The 17,894-nt window shown below is 45.8% G+C and overlaps 1 protein-coding gene across 3 annotated transcripts in view; it reads left to right on the forward strand.

Moving 5' to 3' along the window:
• Positions 1-17,894, forward strand: part of ABTB3 (ankyrin repeat and BTB domain containing 3) — a 331,737-nt gene that overhangs the window by 261,534 nt on the left and 52,309 nt on the right. For all 3 annotated transcript variants that reach the window (XM_086401167.1, XM_086401168.1, XM_086401169.1), the window contains one exon: positions 17,628-17,793. In XM_086401167.1, the coding sequence (XP_086257293.1) occupies positions 17,628-17,793 (166 nt within the window). The remainder of the gene's footprint in view (positions 1-17,627; positions 17,794-17,894) is intronic.

Below are 17,894 nucleotides of genomic sequence, written 5' to 3' on the forward strand. Positions count from 1 at the left end.
GTTGTCCATGGAAATGAGAGAGTCTGTGTCAGGCTCCTCCATCAGAGGAAGATTGCCAGAGAATTAAGGGCTCATGTTGTCATCTAATTAGAGAAGGAGCCAAGCAGAGTGCCTAGGAGTGCAGGCCTATAGCCGGACTGCCTGGGTTCAAATCCTGGCTTGACTACTTACTCTCTGTGTGACCTTAGGCAAGTTATGCACTTCTCTGGGGTTCAATTTCTGTATCTATAAAATAGGAACCATAATATTCCCACTCTTTATCAGAAGGATTAAGTAAAATGATATAATTAAACCATTTAACACCACGTAGGAAGTAAACTGGGCTTCCCTGGTGGCTCAGCAGTAAAGAATCTGCCTGCAATGCAGGAGACGTGGGAGACATGGTTCAATTCCTGGGTCTGGAAGATTCCCTGGAGAAGGAAATGGCAACCCACTCCAGTATTCTTGCTATGAAAATCCCATGGACAGAGGGGCCCGGTGGGTTACAGTCTGTAGAATCGCAACGAGTCAGACATGGCTGAGTGACTGAACACACAGCAGGTAAATCATGTAGCATACTCGTGTCACAGAAGACGCACATTAAATATTAGCAAATATCTTTGCTCCCCCACTGGGGACCAAGGAGGTCAGCTTCTCCTGATTACCAAAAACAATAGCCTCAACTTCCTCTAAGAGGGACGAGGAATAAATATCTTGAAGCGATGTGCTAGTGTGCCAACAAGGGATGTGGTTTGTAGCCCAGGCTGAAGGCAGGTGTGTCCTGGCCCTTCTTCTCTGGTGGCTCAGTCCCCCCTCCAAGTGCAGGAAGAAAATTGATTGGGGCTGACTGGCTTGGGGGCCACTGTCCCCACCTCAGTGATTTCCGAGTTCCTCGGGATACTCAGGTTTTATATTTTCTCTGAAGTGTGGGATTTTTGAAGACCATCATTGGATGGTATCCTGGAACTTTGACCAAAGTCATTGATTGTCTGTTACCAGCTGTACTTGCAACCTTAGATGAAGTCACTAGCAGGAAACAACAACAGAAAGGAAGATGTATAGACAACAGATACGGCCTTTCATTGATGGGGGCTTGTCCCAAGTGGTCAGAGGTTAGGGAGGGGGCATAGAATACTCCAGAAGAAAGAGTCATAGCTCAGCCTTTATCTCAAAGAGTAGCTTCTTTCTCTCTTTAGGGCTGGGCCAGAAATCTGTTTCCTTGATTGCGGGGCCTGCCACAGAACATGGGCAGGCCCACGTTTACTGGGCACATAGTTGGAGCCCAGTAAATACTTGTTGAATGAATGAATGATACAAAGGGCTGTTACCAAGTGTGTTGCTGATACTAGACGCCACAGACAAGACTTTTCCTACCTAATTCAGATGCAAAGCAACATGGAGACAGTGGTAGGCAGGTGAGGTTCAGGCAGGGAACTCAGAAGAAAGGTCTTAACTGAGATGCTTTGGGGAGGCACGCTGGCAGACTGGTGGCCACTGAAGTCATGGGTAGGCCTGAAGCCCAGGAAAAGGACCAATGAAGAGGCGTCATCACGAGACAGAAGGCGAGGGCTCCCAGGTCCGAGAAAAGCCTGAAGAAAGTGAGGTAGCAGATGTAGGAAACTGAGATGGGGAGGGGTTGCCAGCATCTGAGGCTATCCACAGGCAGAGAAGATGCAGACCAACAGGAGGCGCCTCGGCTTGGCAGTGCGGGAGACACCAGGGCCCGAAGCAGCAGTTTCAACAGCCCAGCGTGGGCAGAAACCAGATTGTACCCGCACACAGTTTGCCAACACTTGGAATTTGTTCTGAGCTTCCAAAGTGTTGAAAGTAAAACAAACACATTTGGTGCTTACAGAAAGGCAGAAAACTAAATCTTAAATGGTATTTGGGGCTCACTTCCGACTGGGGCTTCAGATTCAGTCCGGAAGTTTGAGAGTATGTTTGACTTCCTGGGAACAGGGTTTTTTTTGGGGGGAGGGGGTCCCCTCTTGAGTCAAATTTCTGTCCAAGATGCTTATTTTCTCATCTGCGAGCAAACCTCCCAAACTCTAGGTGAAAATGTTAGTTACACAGAAGTGTTAACTTCCCTTAGCAATAAGCCAGCCAACCAGTACTTACCATACAGCCATATCCTTATACAAAGTCCTTCATGTAAGGTCATGACAGTGGTGCTCTGGTTAACGATGAAGGAGCAGGTCCCATCCTTCAGAAAGTTTGTAGTCAACCCAGCAATTAGAGCATATGTGCCGTTTTTTCCAAAGTGAACTTGTCTTTTACAAGCTCATGGAATCACCCTATGACAGATGAAGAACCACCAGACTGGGTGATCTCCAAAGTCTTTTCGAGCTCTGTGGGTTATTCAGTTTTGTGGTCTGATTTTCTGTGTGTAAATGGTGTGACACTTTTCCCCGTGGGGGAAACTGAGGTGTGCAGAGGGTGAAAGAATGAGCAGAGCTTCAGCTCACATCTCCTCTATTGCACAGGATGACAGAGGGAACGATCATGAATTGTAGACCAGACACTGTCCTGGGTGCTTCTCACATTGTTCAGTCTCCCCTGTCTGCATGCAAGACTATTTTCCTCTTCACACCTGAGGGAACTGGGGCTCCAGGAGGCTGGGAAATCTGGCTACCATCTCATGTAGAAAGAGCCTCATCTTGGATTAGAACCAGGCCTGTCTGACTCCAAAGCCCAAGTTCTCTCCACTAAAACAGTAATTTCAAAAACAAATATCATATATTAATGCATGTATGTGGAATTTAAAAAAAAAGGTATAGATGATCTTATTTGCAAAACAGAAATAGAGACACAGACATAGAGAACAAATGCATGGACACCAAGGGAGGAAGGGAGGGTGGGATGAATTGGGAGATCGAGGCTGACATATATACACTATGGATATTAGTTATAAAATAGATAACTAACAAGAACCCACTGTATAGCTCAGGGAACTCTATTCAGTGCTCTGTGGTGACCTAAATGGGAAGGAAATCCAAAAAAGGGGGGATATATATATGTTTAGCTGATTCACTTTGCTATACAGAAGAAACTAATACAACATTGTAAGGCAACTATACTCCCATAAAAATTAGTTTTTAAGGTAACTTCAGTCAAAGAATCAGCATTGGGAAATGGGAAACAGACTTTTGAACGAGGCACACTGGTTCATCTTGGAAGGATCAGCCTCTAGCCTTAGTTCTCCTTAGAAATTTTTATGCCTGTCAGTCTCCTGTGTCAATCTACCCTGTCAGCATCATCCAAGGCCAAAGATCCCTGAAAAGTAACATAAAAATAGTCCAAGAAATGTATGAAAAGAGGCTCAGCCTTCCTAGTAACCCTGGAAATGAGATCTGGAACCACACCCTACTGTGTATTTCATTCCCATTAGACTGGCGGATTTGAGAAAAGCTATAGAAGAGCACGGACTCTTAAACAGCACCAGAGGGGACTCTGAATCCACTTTCAAGTAAACTTGAAAACACATAATGCTACTCCTAGGTCTATACCCTGGAGAAACTCTCCCCTGTGTACAAAGATGTTTATAGATGCAGTGTTTGTAATAACAAAATACAGAAAAGAGAAAGGAACGAGCTTTCTACTGGAGAACAGATGAATAAATGCTGCTATGTTCATTCACAGGAATGCCAACTAGCAAAGAAAATAAATGAACTAGAGCTACATATTATTACATAAATCTCAGAGACAATATTGTGCAAAAAAAGCAAGTTGAGGCAGGATTTGGGTTTAATGCTAACATTTACATAAAGCCTACCAACATGCAAAATAGTCTACATATTAGTAGGAATTCATAAAATAGTAAAAGCGTATATATATAAAGCAAGATAGCTATGATAAATGTCAAATTCAGGGGAGGTGGTAATCTCAGGAGGGTAGAAGAGATGATGGAATCAAGATAGGTGTACAGAGGTCTTTGTATTTAAAACGCTTTATTTTTTCAGTTGGGTTGGGTAGTGGACATATCGGGGTCATTGTACTACTATATATTTTATGTATGCCTAAAATAACCCACTAACAGTAAAAATTACTTAGCCAGTGTTTGGAACAGCACCCTCGAAGGCTGGTCCTGGGATACTAATAAGTATTATTTTAAAATTTGAAGTGGTTCAATAAATTTGGAAGACACTGGATTAAATAAAATTTAACATTTTTTAAAAAAATTCTGTCTTTAACACCCCATGTTTCTTGTCAATCCCCAAAAGAAGGTCGTCCTATTAAATTATTTTACCATAGATCAGGAGTCAGCAAGCTAGAGCTGCCTGCCACCTATTTTTGTATAAGAAGTTGTATTGGGAAATAGGCATGCCCATTTGTTTATCATTGTTTATGACTACTTTCACTACCAAGGCAGAGCTGAGTATTTGTGGCAGAGACCAAATGGCCCATGAAGCCTAAAATATTTACTCTTTGGCCCTTTACAGAAAAAAAAATGTGCAGATCTGGAGACTTACTTCCCTGGCAGTCTAGTGCTTAAGACTCCATGCTTCCACTGCAGAGGGCACAATTTTGATCCCTGGTTAGGGAACTGAGATCCTGTATGCCACATGGCATGGCCAAAAAATAGAGGGAAAAAAAATGTTTTCAATGTGCAGATCTGTTTATGGGATTGGTGTTACTAGGAATTAATTTGGGGATTGTAACAATAGAACTTTGCCCTTTACATCTCAGGAATTGGTTCATTTATTTGTGAAATTTTTTATGAAGAAGACTATCCATTCTTTCTAGAATCCCTTAGAAGGTGGTGTTTCATCTTTGATCTTCAGCACCCAGTGCAACAGCCACTATATATTAGTGCTTCACTGAATTGATTTAAATTAAAGATCCATTTGTGGAATGGATTAATTAGGATACAGATTCATTAGCTGTAACATACATATGAAATGCTTGTGGCTTGGATAAAACAGGAGCTTAACGTTTTCCTCATCTAACAATCAAGGCTTGGGCAGTCTGGGGTGTTATGGCAGCTCCAGGTCAGAGACCCAGGCACCCTCCCTCTTGTTGCTCTGTGATCCCTTAGGTGATACCTTTCTCTGCATAGCCCAACATGGCTGACCCCACCCACCAGGGCTATGGCTGTCGGGTGGGAAGAGGGAACGTAGGATAGGGCCTGCTCCAGAGATTGCACACATCACTTCCCCTCACTCCCTATTGGTCAGCACTTAGCTGCAAGGGAACCTGGGAAATGTAGTCTTTATCTGGGCAGACATGTGCCCAGCTAAAAATTCAGGTTCTACAATTCATACATAAAAAAAAGGTAAAGGATTCTGGAGGACAGCAGTGAATCTCTGCCCAAAAAAAAGATACATTAAGGGCTTGCCAAAATCAAGAGTGACTCCTTTCTGTAAGGAAAGGCCTTATTTTCAACTCTTAAGCCGTGAGTGGGAGGAAGGAAGGCTCAAGAGGGAGGGGGTATATAAAGAATCTGCCTGCAATGCAGGAAACCTGGGTCTGATCCCTGGATTGAGAAGATCCCCTGGAGAAGGAAATGGCAACCTGCTCCACTATTCTTACCTGGAGAATTCCATGGACAGAGGAGCCTGGTGGACTACAGTCCATAGGGTGGCAAAGAGTCAGGATATGACTGAGCAGCTAACACTTTCACTTTTTTTTTTCATGGCTGATTCACAGTTGTTGTACAGCAGAAGCCAACACAGTATTGTAAAGCAATTACCCTCCAGATAATAGAATAAAATAAGCCATGCTGCCAGAGCAAGAGACATGTAACTACGGTTCATTATTTTCTACTCAAAGTAACATGACAACATGTTCAGATATGAACACACCAGTTTGGTTTACCTACACCTGGTGTTTGAGATGTCTTTTTTCACATATTTGAACAGACCTAGAATTTCTATTTTGGCAAAGTGGGTTTTGCCACTAACTGAGCATTTACTTCTAAGGAGGAGAAAGTTTTCAGGCCCCTTGCTACATCTCACAAGGCAGAAAAGATGGGCTGGGAGGAGGATAATATGGAATCACACTTTTGTTACATTATCCACGACAGGTTTAATGAGCTGGCTCTTTAAAGTACAGAGTACTTCAATAGCAGCATTAAACAGCAAGTGGGCACAACTTTTGGACAAAGATTTCTCCGAACTTTGCAAGCATTATATGTTCCATTTGCTGCAATCATGTAATTTTTTTCTCAGAAAGGTGCACAGAGATCTCAGTGTGACTTACTTCAGCACAAAACAGTCTCAATTTGTTCGTCTTTTTGCTACCCAAAAGAAAAGGAAAAACTCCTTACTGAGGGGACTTGAAGGCTCTGAAAAGGACTTTGGCTTCCTTGGGAAAATGTGTTGAGGAGGGGGCCTGAGGGCCTCTATCCAAGTGAGGCCTAGTTCTCTGATTTGCCATTTCACGATTCATTTCTGAAGGTACCATTTTATTGTCACGCTTACAGAATCCTGTAATGAGAACTGCCTGATACATGAGATGATGCAAAAAAAAAAAATTGTATTTCCCTCCACCAGGGTTTCTCAGCCTCAGCACTGTTAACATCTTGGGCTGAATCACTGTTGGGGCATCATCCTGTGTATTGTAGAATGTTTAGTGGCATCTTTCACTTCTACTTGCTAGATGCCAGTAGCACCTTCCTAGTTGGGACAGCCAGAAATGTTTCCAGACATTGCCAGATGTCCCCTGGGAGACAAAATCACCCTTGTTTGAGGTACCTGCAACACCTAAAGGTATCCATAGGAAGACTTGCTAAATGACCTTAGAATACATGAATTCTGCTCCTAAATACATCTAGTGTGAAAGTGAAAATGTTAGTCGTTTAGACGTGTCTGACTCTCTGCGACCCGGTGGACCCCGCCGAGCTCCTCTGTCCATGCGATTTCCCAGACAAGAATACTGGAGTGGGTTGCCTTTCCCTTCTCCAAGCAATCTCCCTATGACCCCTAGAAATTAGTGAAATCTCCTCAGGCTTCCAGTTTCCTTAGGAAGATAAGGTATTGAGCTGAGTGCTGTCCTTTAGCACTGACCTTCTGGGATTCCGTAGGTCAGAAGCTATAACCTTGGGTCTAGAATTTGACTTGAAGGAAAGAACAATTTGGGGGGAGAATTTTCAGTGAGGGACACAGCATGCATGCAGGCAAGAAAGAGGTAGGGAAATGTGTGTATGGAGTGGGAAGCAGGCCTCGTGGCTGGGACAGTGAGAAGGAAGAAATGATTGGGAGGTGGGGAACGTTCCAGAGGGACAGCCACAGCACAACCTTGAATTTGAAGGCTGTGATTAGGAATTTATATTTCTTTGGCACCCAGCCCAGGACTTGGCATCTAGTAGGTACCCAGGCAGCATTTGAATAGAATCAAAAGAACTTGGGAGGCCTTTGGTAGCACAGAGAGACAGGGGAGTATGGTGGTAAGAGCAGGGCTCCAGCAACAGCCTGCCTGGTTCAAATCTCAGTTCCGCTTACTACTTTCAGGCTCTGTGACCTGGGGCAATTTTCTTAGCCTCTCTGTGCTGCAGTTTCTTCTTCTGAACAACAAAGATAAATTTTCTAGGGTTAAAGTAAGGATTAGATAAGTTCATATTTGTGAATGAGTATATTTGTGGATGTGTGCATGCACATATATATGTGTGTATATGTATATAACGGGGTTTCCCTGGTGGCTCAATGGTAAAGAATCTGCCTGCAATGCAGGAGACTCAGGTTAGATCCCTGGGTCAGGAAGATTCCCTGGAGGAGGAAAGGGCAACCTGCTCTAGTATTCTTGCCTGAAAAATCCCATGGATCCTGGCGGGATGCCATCCATGGGATCACAAAGAGTCAGACATGACTGAGCACATACACACATATGCATGTAACAAAATATGTTTATTGAAAGCATATATATATAATAAAATATATATATTAAAATTAGAACAATTCCTTATACACAATAAGTACTGTATGAGTTTGTTATTATTATATCACTATTATTGTTTGAAAACCAATAAAATATTTTTAGTATGCCTGGCATACTGCTTGAAATATAATAGGTGATTATAATTCATTCTGAATGAATGAATTAACCAAGATTTTGTAAAATATTGGCTTCTTCATACCCATCTATGATACTAGAATTTATTCCATACCAACCTTCCCTAGTCCATAGTCCAAACTCAGACATCCCAGAACCAGGCAAGGAACACCAATAAGTGGACTCGACTGGAAATGAGACAAGAACGAGGCATGTATATGCCTCACATCAAAGTTTTCCAGCTGTTTTCAAACCTTGTGCTGGTGAGCAACATGGGTGTTAGGAATGCACTGACCTATAGTTTGCCCCTCTGCTCCTAGGCCAGGCATCTCTCCCTCCTTCCTAAAATTCCCTTCCAGGCAGAGACAGAGGGTGGCTTTCCTTGTGGCTCTTCGAGGACCACTGGGCTGTTTTTGAATAAAAGTGTAAACTGGCAAATTCTTGGACTTGTTTCCTCCCAGGTTGGCCTCATCCAGCGCCCAGTAAGCTGGGAAACTAGATGCGTTTCTCTCCCAGGAGACCCTCTTGGCTGCAGTAATAAGTATTTGCATGAAATAAAAGCAAAAACTGAGAATTAAAATGTCAGGATGGAGTCAGGGAGAAAAGCTGTCGCCCAGTAAATAGTGGTATATGAGCACCAGAAAACCCATCAAAAACTCAAAGAATGTCCATGCTTGGAGGCACAAGAGCTTGACTAACTCAACACCCCCATTTTATACACAAGGAAACTGAAGCTGTCAGTGGGGGCGAGGAAAGACCTGCCTTGGGACTGGAGGATTGTTCAGTTGGAGGATGGGGAAGGGGGACCGAGATTCCAGATGGCCTGATTAAATCCCTAGAAAGAGGACCTGCAATTATAACATAATAGTGTCGTATTAAGTATGCATCCCATGTATTGGGCAATTATGGTCACACACTGTGCTGAGCAGTTCAAAAGTATCATGTTTAATCCTCCTTGAAGATAGAGACAGTGAGTACTGTTGCTGTCACGCCTGCTTTGCAGAGTGTAACAGACAGAGGCTGTAATGGACAGAGGCTGAGGGAGGTTAAGCTCCCCACCCCCGGTAGCAAGGAAGAAGCCAGACAGGGATGTGGAGTCTGGTGCTGGGCCCTGGGCTCCGCTTCCTGCGTTGTTTCAGAGGTTTGGCGTCGGTCGCTCAGACTTGAGCCTCAGTTTCCTTGCCAGTATTACGGGAATAATGATAGCAACAGTTCCTTCAAGAAGAGACTCCTTTGAAGTGGTGGGTGCTGTACTTCGCACAGCACCTGGTACATAATAAGCATGCAGGAAGCGTAGCTTCTTTTTAATTATCACTGATGAGGAGGTCATGGTTGTGAGAACTGTGTAGGCCTTTGGGGGTACAGGTCCCAGGGTTATGGGGAGTCCCTTTGGAAACCCAGTGGTTGCCAGCACATCACTAAGAACTGGACAGTGTAAGACTAGTCAGTAGGACCAACTCTGGATCCAGACTGCTTGAGTTCAAACCCTGACTCCGCCTTGTCAGCTGTGTGACAATGAACAAGTCAATTAACCACTCTGTGCCTCATTTTCCTCATCTGTAAGACAGGTTCATGATAACAGTAATGCCTTTCTCATAGGGTTTATTGAGGCTTCCCAGGTGGCTCAGACTGTAAAGAGTCTGCCTGCAGTGCGGGAGACCCGGGTTTGATCCCTGGGTTGGGAAGATCCCCTGGAGAAGGAAATGGCAAGCCACTCCAGTATTCTTGCCTGGAAAATCTCATGGACGGAGGAACCTGGCAAGCTATAGTCCATGGGGTCACAAAGAGTCAGACATGACTAAGCGACTTCAATCATAGGGTTATCATGAGAGTTAAACAAGTGAATATTTGTAAAAAAAATTTATGATATGCCTGGTCCATGGTCGTTGCTTTCTAAGTCTTTGTTAGATGAGTAAAGCATGTAATGTTAGTGTCCCTATTTTACGCAGGAGAAACACAAAGGAGATTAAGTCACTTGTGCAGCGTTACCAGTGAGTGAGGGCAGAGCCAAGCGGTAAACCCAGGCAGTCTGGCTTCTGAGCCCACAGCCTAGGGAATTTAGCAGCGTTCCACTGGAGCTCAGGGAACCTGGAAGCTGCCGGATACCGGATTGGTCCTAGGGATGGAGGAGGTGAAGGGGTCTGGGAGCCTGGCTGGGTAGGCCGACCGCATCCTGAGAGGTTCTGCCTTTTCTTGCTATTGAACTGTTCCAGAAACTGTGCTTTCGTCGAATGTGACTCCCATCCCTCCTCCCTGCCCAGCCGTTGTCATCACTTCCAGTTTGCCTGCAGAAGCACACAGGACAGGAATGGCAGCCCTTCTTGGGGCAGGTTTCCGCACTAGGAAAAGGGCTGCCTTTATTCTGGTAGAGTTTGTTAGATACAGTGTCTAATGTGAGGCCTTAAGAAGTGCTATTCCTAAAACGTTCTTTAGTCTCCATGTCTGTGAATCTGCTTCTTTGAAATATAGTGTGTTTTCTGTAGTCTACACCTCGCTTTGTGATTTGTAATAATGATTATGAGATCTCTCACATTTAATGAGTGCTGTGTGCTAAGCTCTGTTCTCTTCCACACACTGTACATGGATTATCTCATTTAATCCCCACCCAAAATCCTACAAGGAATGTATTATTACTAAAAGCTCATTTTACAGATGAGAAAACTGAACAACACAGAGGTTAAATAACTTGCCCTGTGATCAAGAAGCTGCTAAATAGTAGAGCTGGGAAAAACCAGAGGTCATGCTCGGAACCTCTATGCTAGCGTTAAAACTAATAAATGAATAAAATGTGTCTGAGGCTTCACCAGCTTGAATCTGTCAGTTGGAGTGCATCAAGGGGAAAAAAAAAAGATATCAGCAGAATGTATCAGCTCTGGCCTCAATACCGCCTCCTTCCCAGAGGAGAAAAGGCAGTGCAATTAACTGCAGTCCTCAGGCCTGCAGGCCTCCTGGAAAACATCTTTCTAAAGTCATGTTTCTGAAGTGGTAGGAAATACCGAAAATAGTCTCTTGGGGCCGGGGCCCTTGAGAAATCAGAGAAATTGACCACCTTGGTAGCTGACCTCTTACTTAAACTGATCAGATTTTGTACGGCATCACTGAAAGTCACTCAAAGGGAAAACCACAGGGTTGATTACCTTCTGGTAAAGCCCCAGGCGACTGGCTTAGTAGACTTCTGCGAAAATAAATTCTGCTCGTGGACAGGCACGCACATTTGTCCAGGCCACAGGGGGACCTGCTGGTCCTTCTAAGACCAATCCCTCAAGACTTTCCAGAAAGAGTAAATGGAGCTCTGAGTCATGTGTACAGGAATGCTGCAGGAACTAAGATTTTGCAGAGTTAAATTTTCTAACAAACCCAGTTGAACAGAAAGTCGTGTTTTCATAGACCTTTATGGCAATTGTTTCTTACCTGCTTCAGTTTGCCTGCCTGCATGGGCTAGCAGAATTCAGTAACCAAAACAATTACTTATTTTGCATGACCAAGGGATTCTTGATGAACAGGCGGTTCCTGGAGTCTGTTCTCAAGAACGAATGGTGGTTCATGCATGGATCACCCATCAGTTAGTGCCATGAGGCTTCAGGCACTGTTGGGGATACAACAGATAACAGGATAAATGCGGTCCTACCCTCAGGAAGTTGACCTGCTCACAGGGGAATGGATAGTTAGGGAGTTTGGGATGGACAGGTACACACTGCTGTATTTAAAATGGATAACCAACAAGGACCTCCTGTATAGTACAGGGAACTCTGCTCAATGTTATGTGGCAGCCCAGATGAGAGGGGAATTTGAGGGAGAATGGTGGTGGTGGTGGCGATTTAGCCTCTAAGTCCTGTTCAACTCTGAGACCCCATGGACTGTAGCCCACCAGGCTCCTCTGTCCATGAGATTTTCCAGGCAAGAATACTGGAGTGGACTGCCATTTCCTTCTTCAAGGGATCTTCCCCAGCCTGAGTCTCCTGCACTGCAGGGGGATTCTTTACCAACTGAACCACCAGGGAAGCCCTTGGGGAAGAATGGATATATGTATATGTATGACTGGGTCCCTTTGCTGTCCACCTGAAACTATCACAACTTTGTTAATCAGCTATTGTTGTTGTTGTTTAGTCACTGAGTCATGTTCAACTCTTTTGCGACCCTATGGACTATAGCCCCCCAGGCTCCTCTGTCCATGGAATTTCCCAGGCAAGAATACTGGAGTGGGTTGTCATTTCCTTCTCCAAGGCATCTTCCTGAGCCAAGGATGGAACCCATGTCTCCTGCATTGGCAGGCGGATTCTTTTACCCCTGAGCCACCAGGAAAGTCCATAGCATCTATTCTCCATTATAAAATAAAAAGTTTTTTTAAAAAGTGTGCCAGGGACTCTTCTGGAGGTCCAGTGGTTAAGACTCCACTTCTAATGCAGGGGGCATGGGTTTGATCTCTGGTCGGAAGATCCCACATGCCGCACAGGGTGGCCAAAAAAATTAATTTAAAAAGTGTGCCAAAAAAAAAAAGCTTTTTAAAAAGTGAAAAAGTAAATCAATAAAATAGTCAGAGGCTGTGAAAAGTGCTAACAAGGAGACAGATGAAACTGGCCTGGAGCTGAGGTATATAAAGATAGGAGAGAAATTTGCCTTCCTTTAGATGGTCAATGAAGATGTCCTTTGGACAGGACATCCAAGCTCACACTTGAGGAGCAAGAAGGATCCAGGCCTGCAAAGAGCCAGGGGAAGGGCATTCTAGCGAGAGGGAACTATGCAAGTAATGTCCTCGAGGTGGGAAGGACCTTGGCCAGTTGAAGGGACAGACGAGAGAGATGAGTTGCTAGTGAGAGTGAAGGCAGAAGGGGAGTGTTGGAGAGCAGGTCAAGGCCAGTACCCCATAGCCTGGCAGGCCGTGCATGGAGAGCTGGAGTCTATTCTCAGTACATGGGAAGGCATTGAAAGATGTTAAGCAGAGGCAGAACATGGTCCTTTAGACATTTTTTTAATTAATTTTTTGGCCCCACCCTGCAGCTTGTGGGATCTGAGTTCCCTAACCAGGCATTGAATCCGTACCCTTGGCAATGAAAATGCCAGAATCCTAACCACTGGCCCACCAAGGAATTGCCCCATAGAGGTTTTAAGCTCACTCTCAACTTGTGTGAGAAACTGGTTCAGATAAAGAGAAGAATGAAAGTGCTTTTGTGTGTGTGTGACAAATTAAATCACATGGAAAACTTTTACTAAAATATTTCAAAAGACGACTTTCCAAAATATAAAAACCTAAATAACTGTCCCTTTCCAGTCCTCCCGTGCTAATGACCCAAGCCAAAGTTCTGTCATATTCTGAGCCTGAAAGATGAATTCTTACGTCTGTGCTTGGTGCTCGACAGTCCTTGTTTGTCAGCAAGTGTCTAGAATATCACAGACCTGAGATTTAAAAATATGCCCAGACCTGAAAAGACTCTGTCTTACAAGCACTTTCCTAGAACTGAAGTTACGACCTCTAAGCAAGAGATGCTGGTGTTTAGAACCAGGGTATGAGCCGTGGAGGTGGAGGGAAGTGAGCGGATTTGGGGTCTGAGATTTGAGTGGCAGCATTAACAGCTGATGGGATGGATATGGGAATGAGAGGAGGTTCCAGCCAGAGCGCTGGGGTGGGCAATGGTGCCTTTTATGGAGGTGGGATGACAGGAGGACGAGGATGGAGAGTGGGTGTGGACAAATGTTCATACAAAGTTCCATCTGGGACATGCTCAATTTGAGGGTCTGAAAGCCACTGAAGCTGTTTGGTCCAGTAGGCAGTTGTATGTGTGAGCATGCCAGCATGACAGAGAAGTGCCAGCGTCGGGGTGAGGGCTCACAGATCAGCCTGGTCAACTCCCGACTTGTCACTTACCAGCTCTATGACTTGGGCAGTTTCCTCATCTCTGGAACAGGGCCCCCAAGAGGACCTTCATTGTCATGCTGGTTGTATGAGTTAATACATGGAAAGAGCTTAGATTTCAATAGTAAGTATTCAATAAATGTTGGCTCCCTGTAATAACAATTATCCTCCTCATCATCTTAGTGACAGTAATTTGCTTGCCATTTCTCTCTTTCTAATTAAAATCAAGGACCTCTGTAGCTGGTAAACACTTCTCCTAATGTTCCTGGAATTATTGCTTTACCAGCCTGGGAGCTCCCTGAACATGGGGTGGTGTCTGTGTCTTTCCATAAGCGCCCCTCCTGGTGCCCACTCACAGGACGCACCTCAGTAACCTTCATCCAGTCTCGTAGAACTTAGCTTGATTCCAAAAACAAAAAACGATGCTTATTTAAGAAAGGCAATCAGGCATTGAGGAGAGCAGAAGGGCCTCAGATACAGACAGGAGAGGAAATTGCAAATTCAGTGATGGTGACAATTCACAGCATCTTTGCTCCCCAAGATTTCACAATGCAACCTCTTCCAGAGTTGGACAGTGGTCTGTTACAAGAAAGATTTCCTTACCACTAGTCAGATCAGATACCCCCTCCCTGAGATATGCACACACATCCCCCTCAGGGCTCCAGATACCTCAGTATAGCACCTGCAGGCCCCACCTCTCCCTTTCTGGAGGCTTCTGTGATGTGTGCCCCAGGATCTAGCCCTCTTCTCTCTGTCCTGTTCATTTTGGCCAAAGTGTCTGCCTTAATCAGTGTGTGGAGAACATGTGTCCCTTAAATAAAGCCTACTACCACACCAAGCACCACCCCTCCCTCTGTCTACACTTTGGTGGGGTCCATGATCTCATTTCCTGTTCTTTTCAAGTCATGGCACGTGGCTCTACCCTTGCCCAGATTTCTTTTTAAAGTTCAATTTGCTCAGTATTTGCAAGAGTATTTTTATTTGCTGACTCTGGCCACGTTAGCTATAAGAATCCCAGGTCCAAATTCCCATGAACTGGACTAAGACACCCTAGCGCACAGCCACATTCTGTGCCCTAGAATTTCTCATCATGGGTGCTGATGCCATGGCCTAAAGTCAGACTTGGCATCTTCAGCCCTTCCCCACCCACACCTGGGGAGCTCTCGGGCTTCCCTGGAAAGTCTTCCAACCAGGGTGGTCTTGGCTCCCCTACCTGCGGTGAAAAAGTCTTAATCTTGGAGTCCAGAGTCTGGGTCCAAGTCCAATACCTTTCTTAGTTCTTCCCAGGGCTCTTGTACAAATAGGCCCTTGGAGGCCTGGCGTGACGCCCAGTCCCTGAGGCCTGTGTGCAAATTACCCCAGGTCTAATCTAGCTTCCTTTCTCTGGACTCCATCTTCACTGCATCAGCTCCCTCTGGTGGCCAGAAGCAAACTCCTAGTGTCCTCTAAGATCCCTACCATCACCTATGACTGGGTTCCTATTTCAGGACAGCCTTCCTCCAAGGTTCCTTTGCCAGCTGAAATGAGGGATAGATCAGGAACCCGGTGAAAGGCCAAGGGCACACCCATCTCGGTCGATTCCTAGGACTCCCTCTGCTCTTCATCCCCCAGGTTCTTTCCCCCAGGTCCTAGCCCTACTGAGGAGCCTTAGTGCCACAAACTCTCAGAACAATACTTCCTCTCATTTCCCCCAAAGATAAAAACCAAAGTTCCCTGGCAAACTTAACCATTCCTCTTGCCACAAAGTGGGTTAGTTAGAGGCAGGACTAGAACCAGGAATTCTAAACTCCTGGCTCCTTTCCTGAGTATCCGCCCCCAGAATCAGCAAGGAGCAGGAATATGAAGGGGTCCGTGCCAGCGCTGACTCCCGCTGATGCAGGGCATGGAATTCACCAGCCTCGGGACAAGGGCCATCATCTGAGAAATGGGTGCCTGCTCATAGAGAAGACAAAACCCTCGTCCTCTGCTCCTCCCAGCCTGCACTCAGCCTTTGTCACTTCCTGCTTGAGCAGTGACTTCTTCCCATCCAGCTGGTTCTTTTAGCACTAACACATCTCTCCACCTCTAGGGCCAGCTCCCCTCAAATTCATCCTCCACTCTCTCCCAGAGTTGGCCCTCCAACCATATCACTCCCGTGCTTGCTTAGAAACCTTCAGTGGCTCTTAAGGATAGTCTTAGGATTAAGTAAAGTGCCCCTCCCTCAGCTCCTGGGCTCCAGTTAGCTCCTGTAGCCCACCACATCTCATGTCTACACCTTTACTCAGACAAGACCTGCTCCAGGTTCTCCTACACTCTGTCCTTCTCTCTCCTTATTTAAACACATCTCTCTCCTTATTTAAAACACATCTCAAGGCACCCCCCAGGAAGCCTTGCTGGATCCCCTCGGTTCTGTTTGGTGCGCGTCTCTGATCACCTGTCACCGCAGTCACCACGAGGCACCCCGGTGACCAGGGCCTGTGCCCTCTGCCCTTCCGGACCTTGTGCACCTCTTGCAAACAGGCACTCAGTAAATGCTTGGTCATTTGATTTGATAATTCACCATGAGAAGAAGGTGACATCCTTTACAAGTAGAATTTGTACGCCTTTCTCGAATCCCTGACTCTCCTCCCTACACTTCCCTAAGCTGGCTCCCCGTGCCTCACTGGCTCGATTACTTTCTGGTGCATATTGCCACTAGGACTCTTATTTCATCTTGCCAGATTTCTGCCATGCTTCCACTTTGGAAGTAGAGACTCCAGGCCTTCCGTGTCCATTCAGCTAACATTTTTAATACCTCCACATACTGTGTGCTGTCTGGACCAGATGCAGAGACTTGTTAGACAGGGTATCTGCTCTCAAAAGTCCCCAGGCTGGAGGAGAATTTAAACAAGGAAAGAGGCAAATAGTATGAGTTGTGGTGAGGGGACAGGGTGACACAGCAGGTACCCAGGCCAGCTCTCCACAGACTGCCCTGGGCTCGCATCCCAGCTCCACTGCTTATCGGCTCTGTAGCCTTGGGTGAGTCCTATATCTGTGTCTGTTTCCCATGGTTAAAGGCGCAGGTGCTTCCCTTTTGGGGTTATGTGGGGAGTAAACGAATTAACTCATGTAAAGACTATACCAGAGAGCCTGCTGCTAAGTCACTTCAGTCGTGTCCAACTCTGTGTGACCCCATAGACGGTAGCCCACCAGGCTCCCCTGTCCCTGGGATTCTCCAGGTAAGAACACTGGAGTGGGTTGCCATTTCCTTCTCCAATGCATGAAAGTGAAAAGTGAAAGGGAAGTCGCTCAGTAGTGTCAGACTCTTCGAGACCCCATGGACTGCAGCCTACCAGGCTCCTCTGTCTATAGGGTTTTCCAGGCAAGAGTACTGGAGTGGGGTGCCATTGCCTTCTCCAATACTAGAGAGCCTAGCCTAGAGTATACAATCAGTAAATATTAGCCATGATTATTCTTAGCTCAGTATGCTGTGGGAGCAGAGGAGAGACAAGGCTAAACATCAGTTACAAAGCAGGAAGGATCAAGAGATATCCGTATTCTAAATGGAGCCTGTGTGTGTGTGCTAAGTCGCTTCAGTTGTGTCTGACTCTTTGCAACCCTGTGGACTGTAGCCCACCACTGTAGCCCACCAGGCTCTTCTGTCCATGGGTTTCTCCAAGCAAGAATACAGGAGTGAGTTGCCATGCCCTTATCCAGGAACTGGAGCCTAGAAATGAGCAATTGACATGAACAGCAAATGAAAAGTCTCCTTGGTGGTTCCTAACTCTGTGCTCTCCAAGGAACAACCCTGATGAAGCCACGGCACCCAACTGACAATCTCTTCCTTCCTTAGGGCCGACGACTGCTTTTGCGCTTCTCGGAAGCTGGACGCAGTGGCCATCGAAGCCAAGTTTAAGCAGGACCTGGGTTTCCGGATGCTGAACTGTGGGCGGACAGACCTGGTGAAGCAGGCAGTGTCTCTCCTGGGGCCCGATGGGATCAACACCATGAGCGAACAGGTATGGGCCCTCCCAATGTCTGAATAGCCACCCCGCCTCCACCATATGCCCCGCCCTAGGGCAAGAGGGAAACAGCAGGCACTGAATAGAGGCTCCCTCTA

Source organism: Bos grunniens, chromosome 5 (genome assembly GCF_055505025.1).
Source record: "Bos grunniens cultivar Pamir isolate PY7600 chromosome 5, Bosgru_T2T1.0, whole genome shotgun sequence".
Taxonomy (NCBI): Eukaryota; Metazoa; Chordata; class Mammalia; order Artiodactyla; family Bovidae; genus Bos; species Bos grunniens.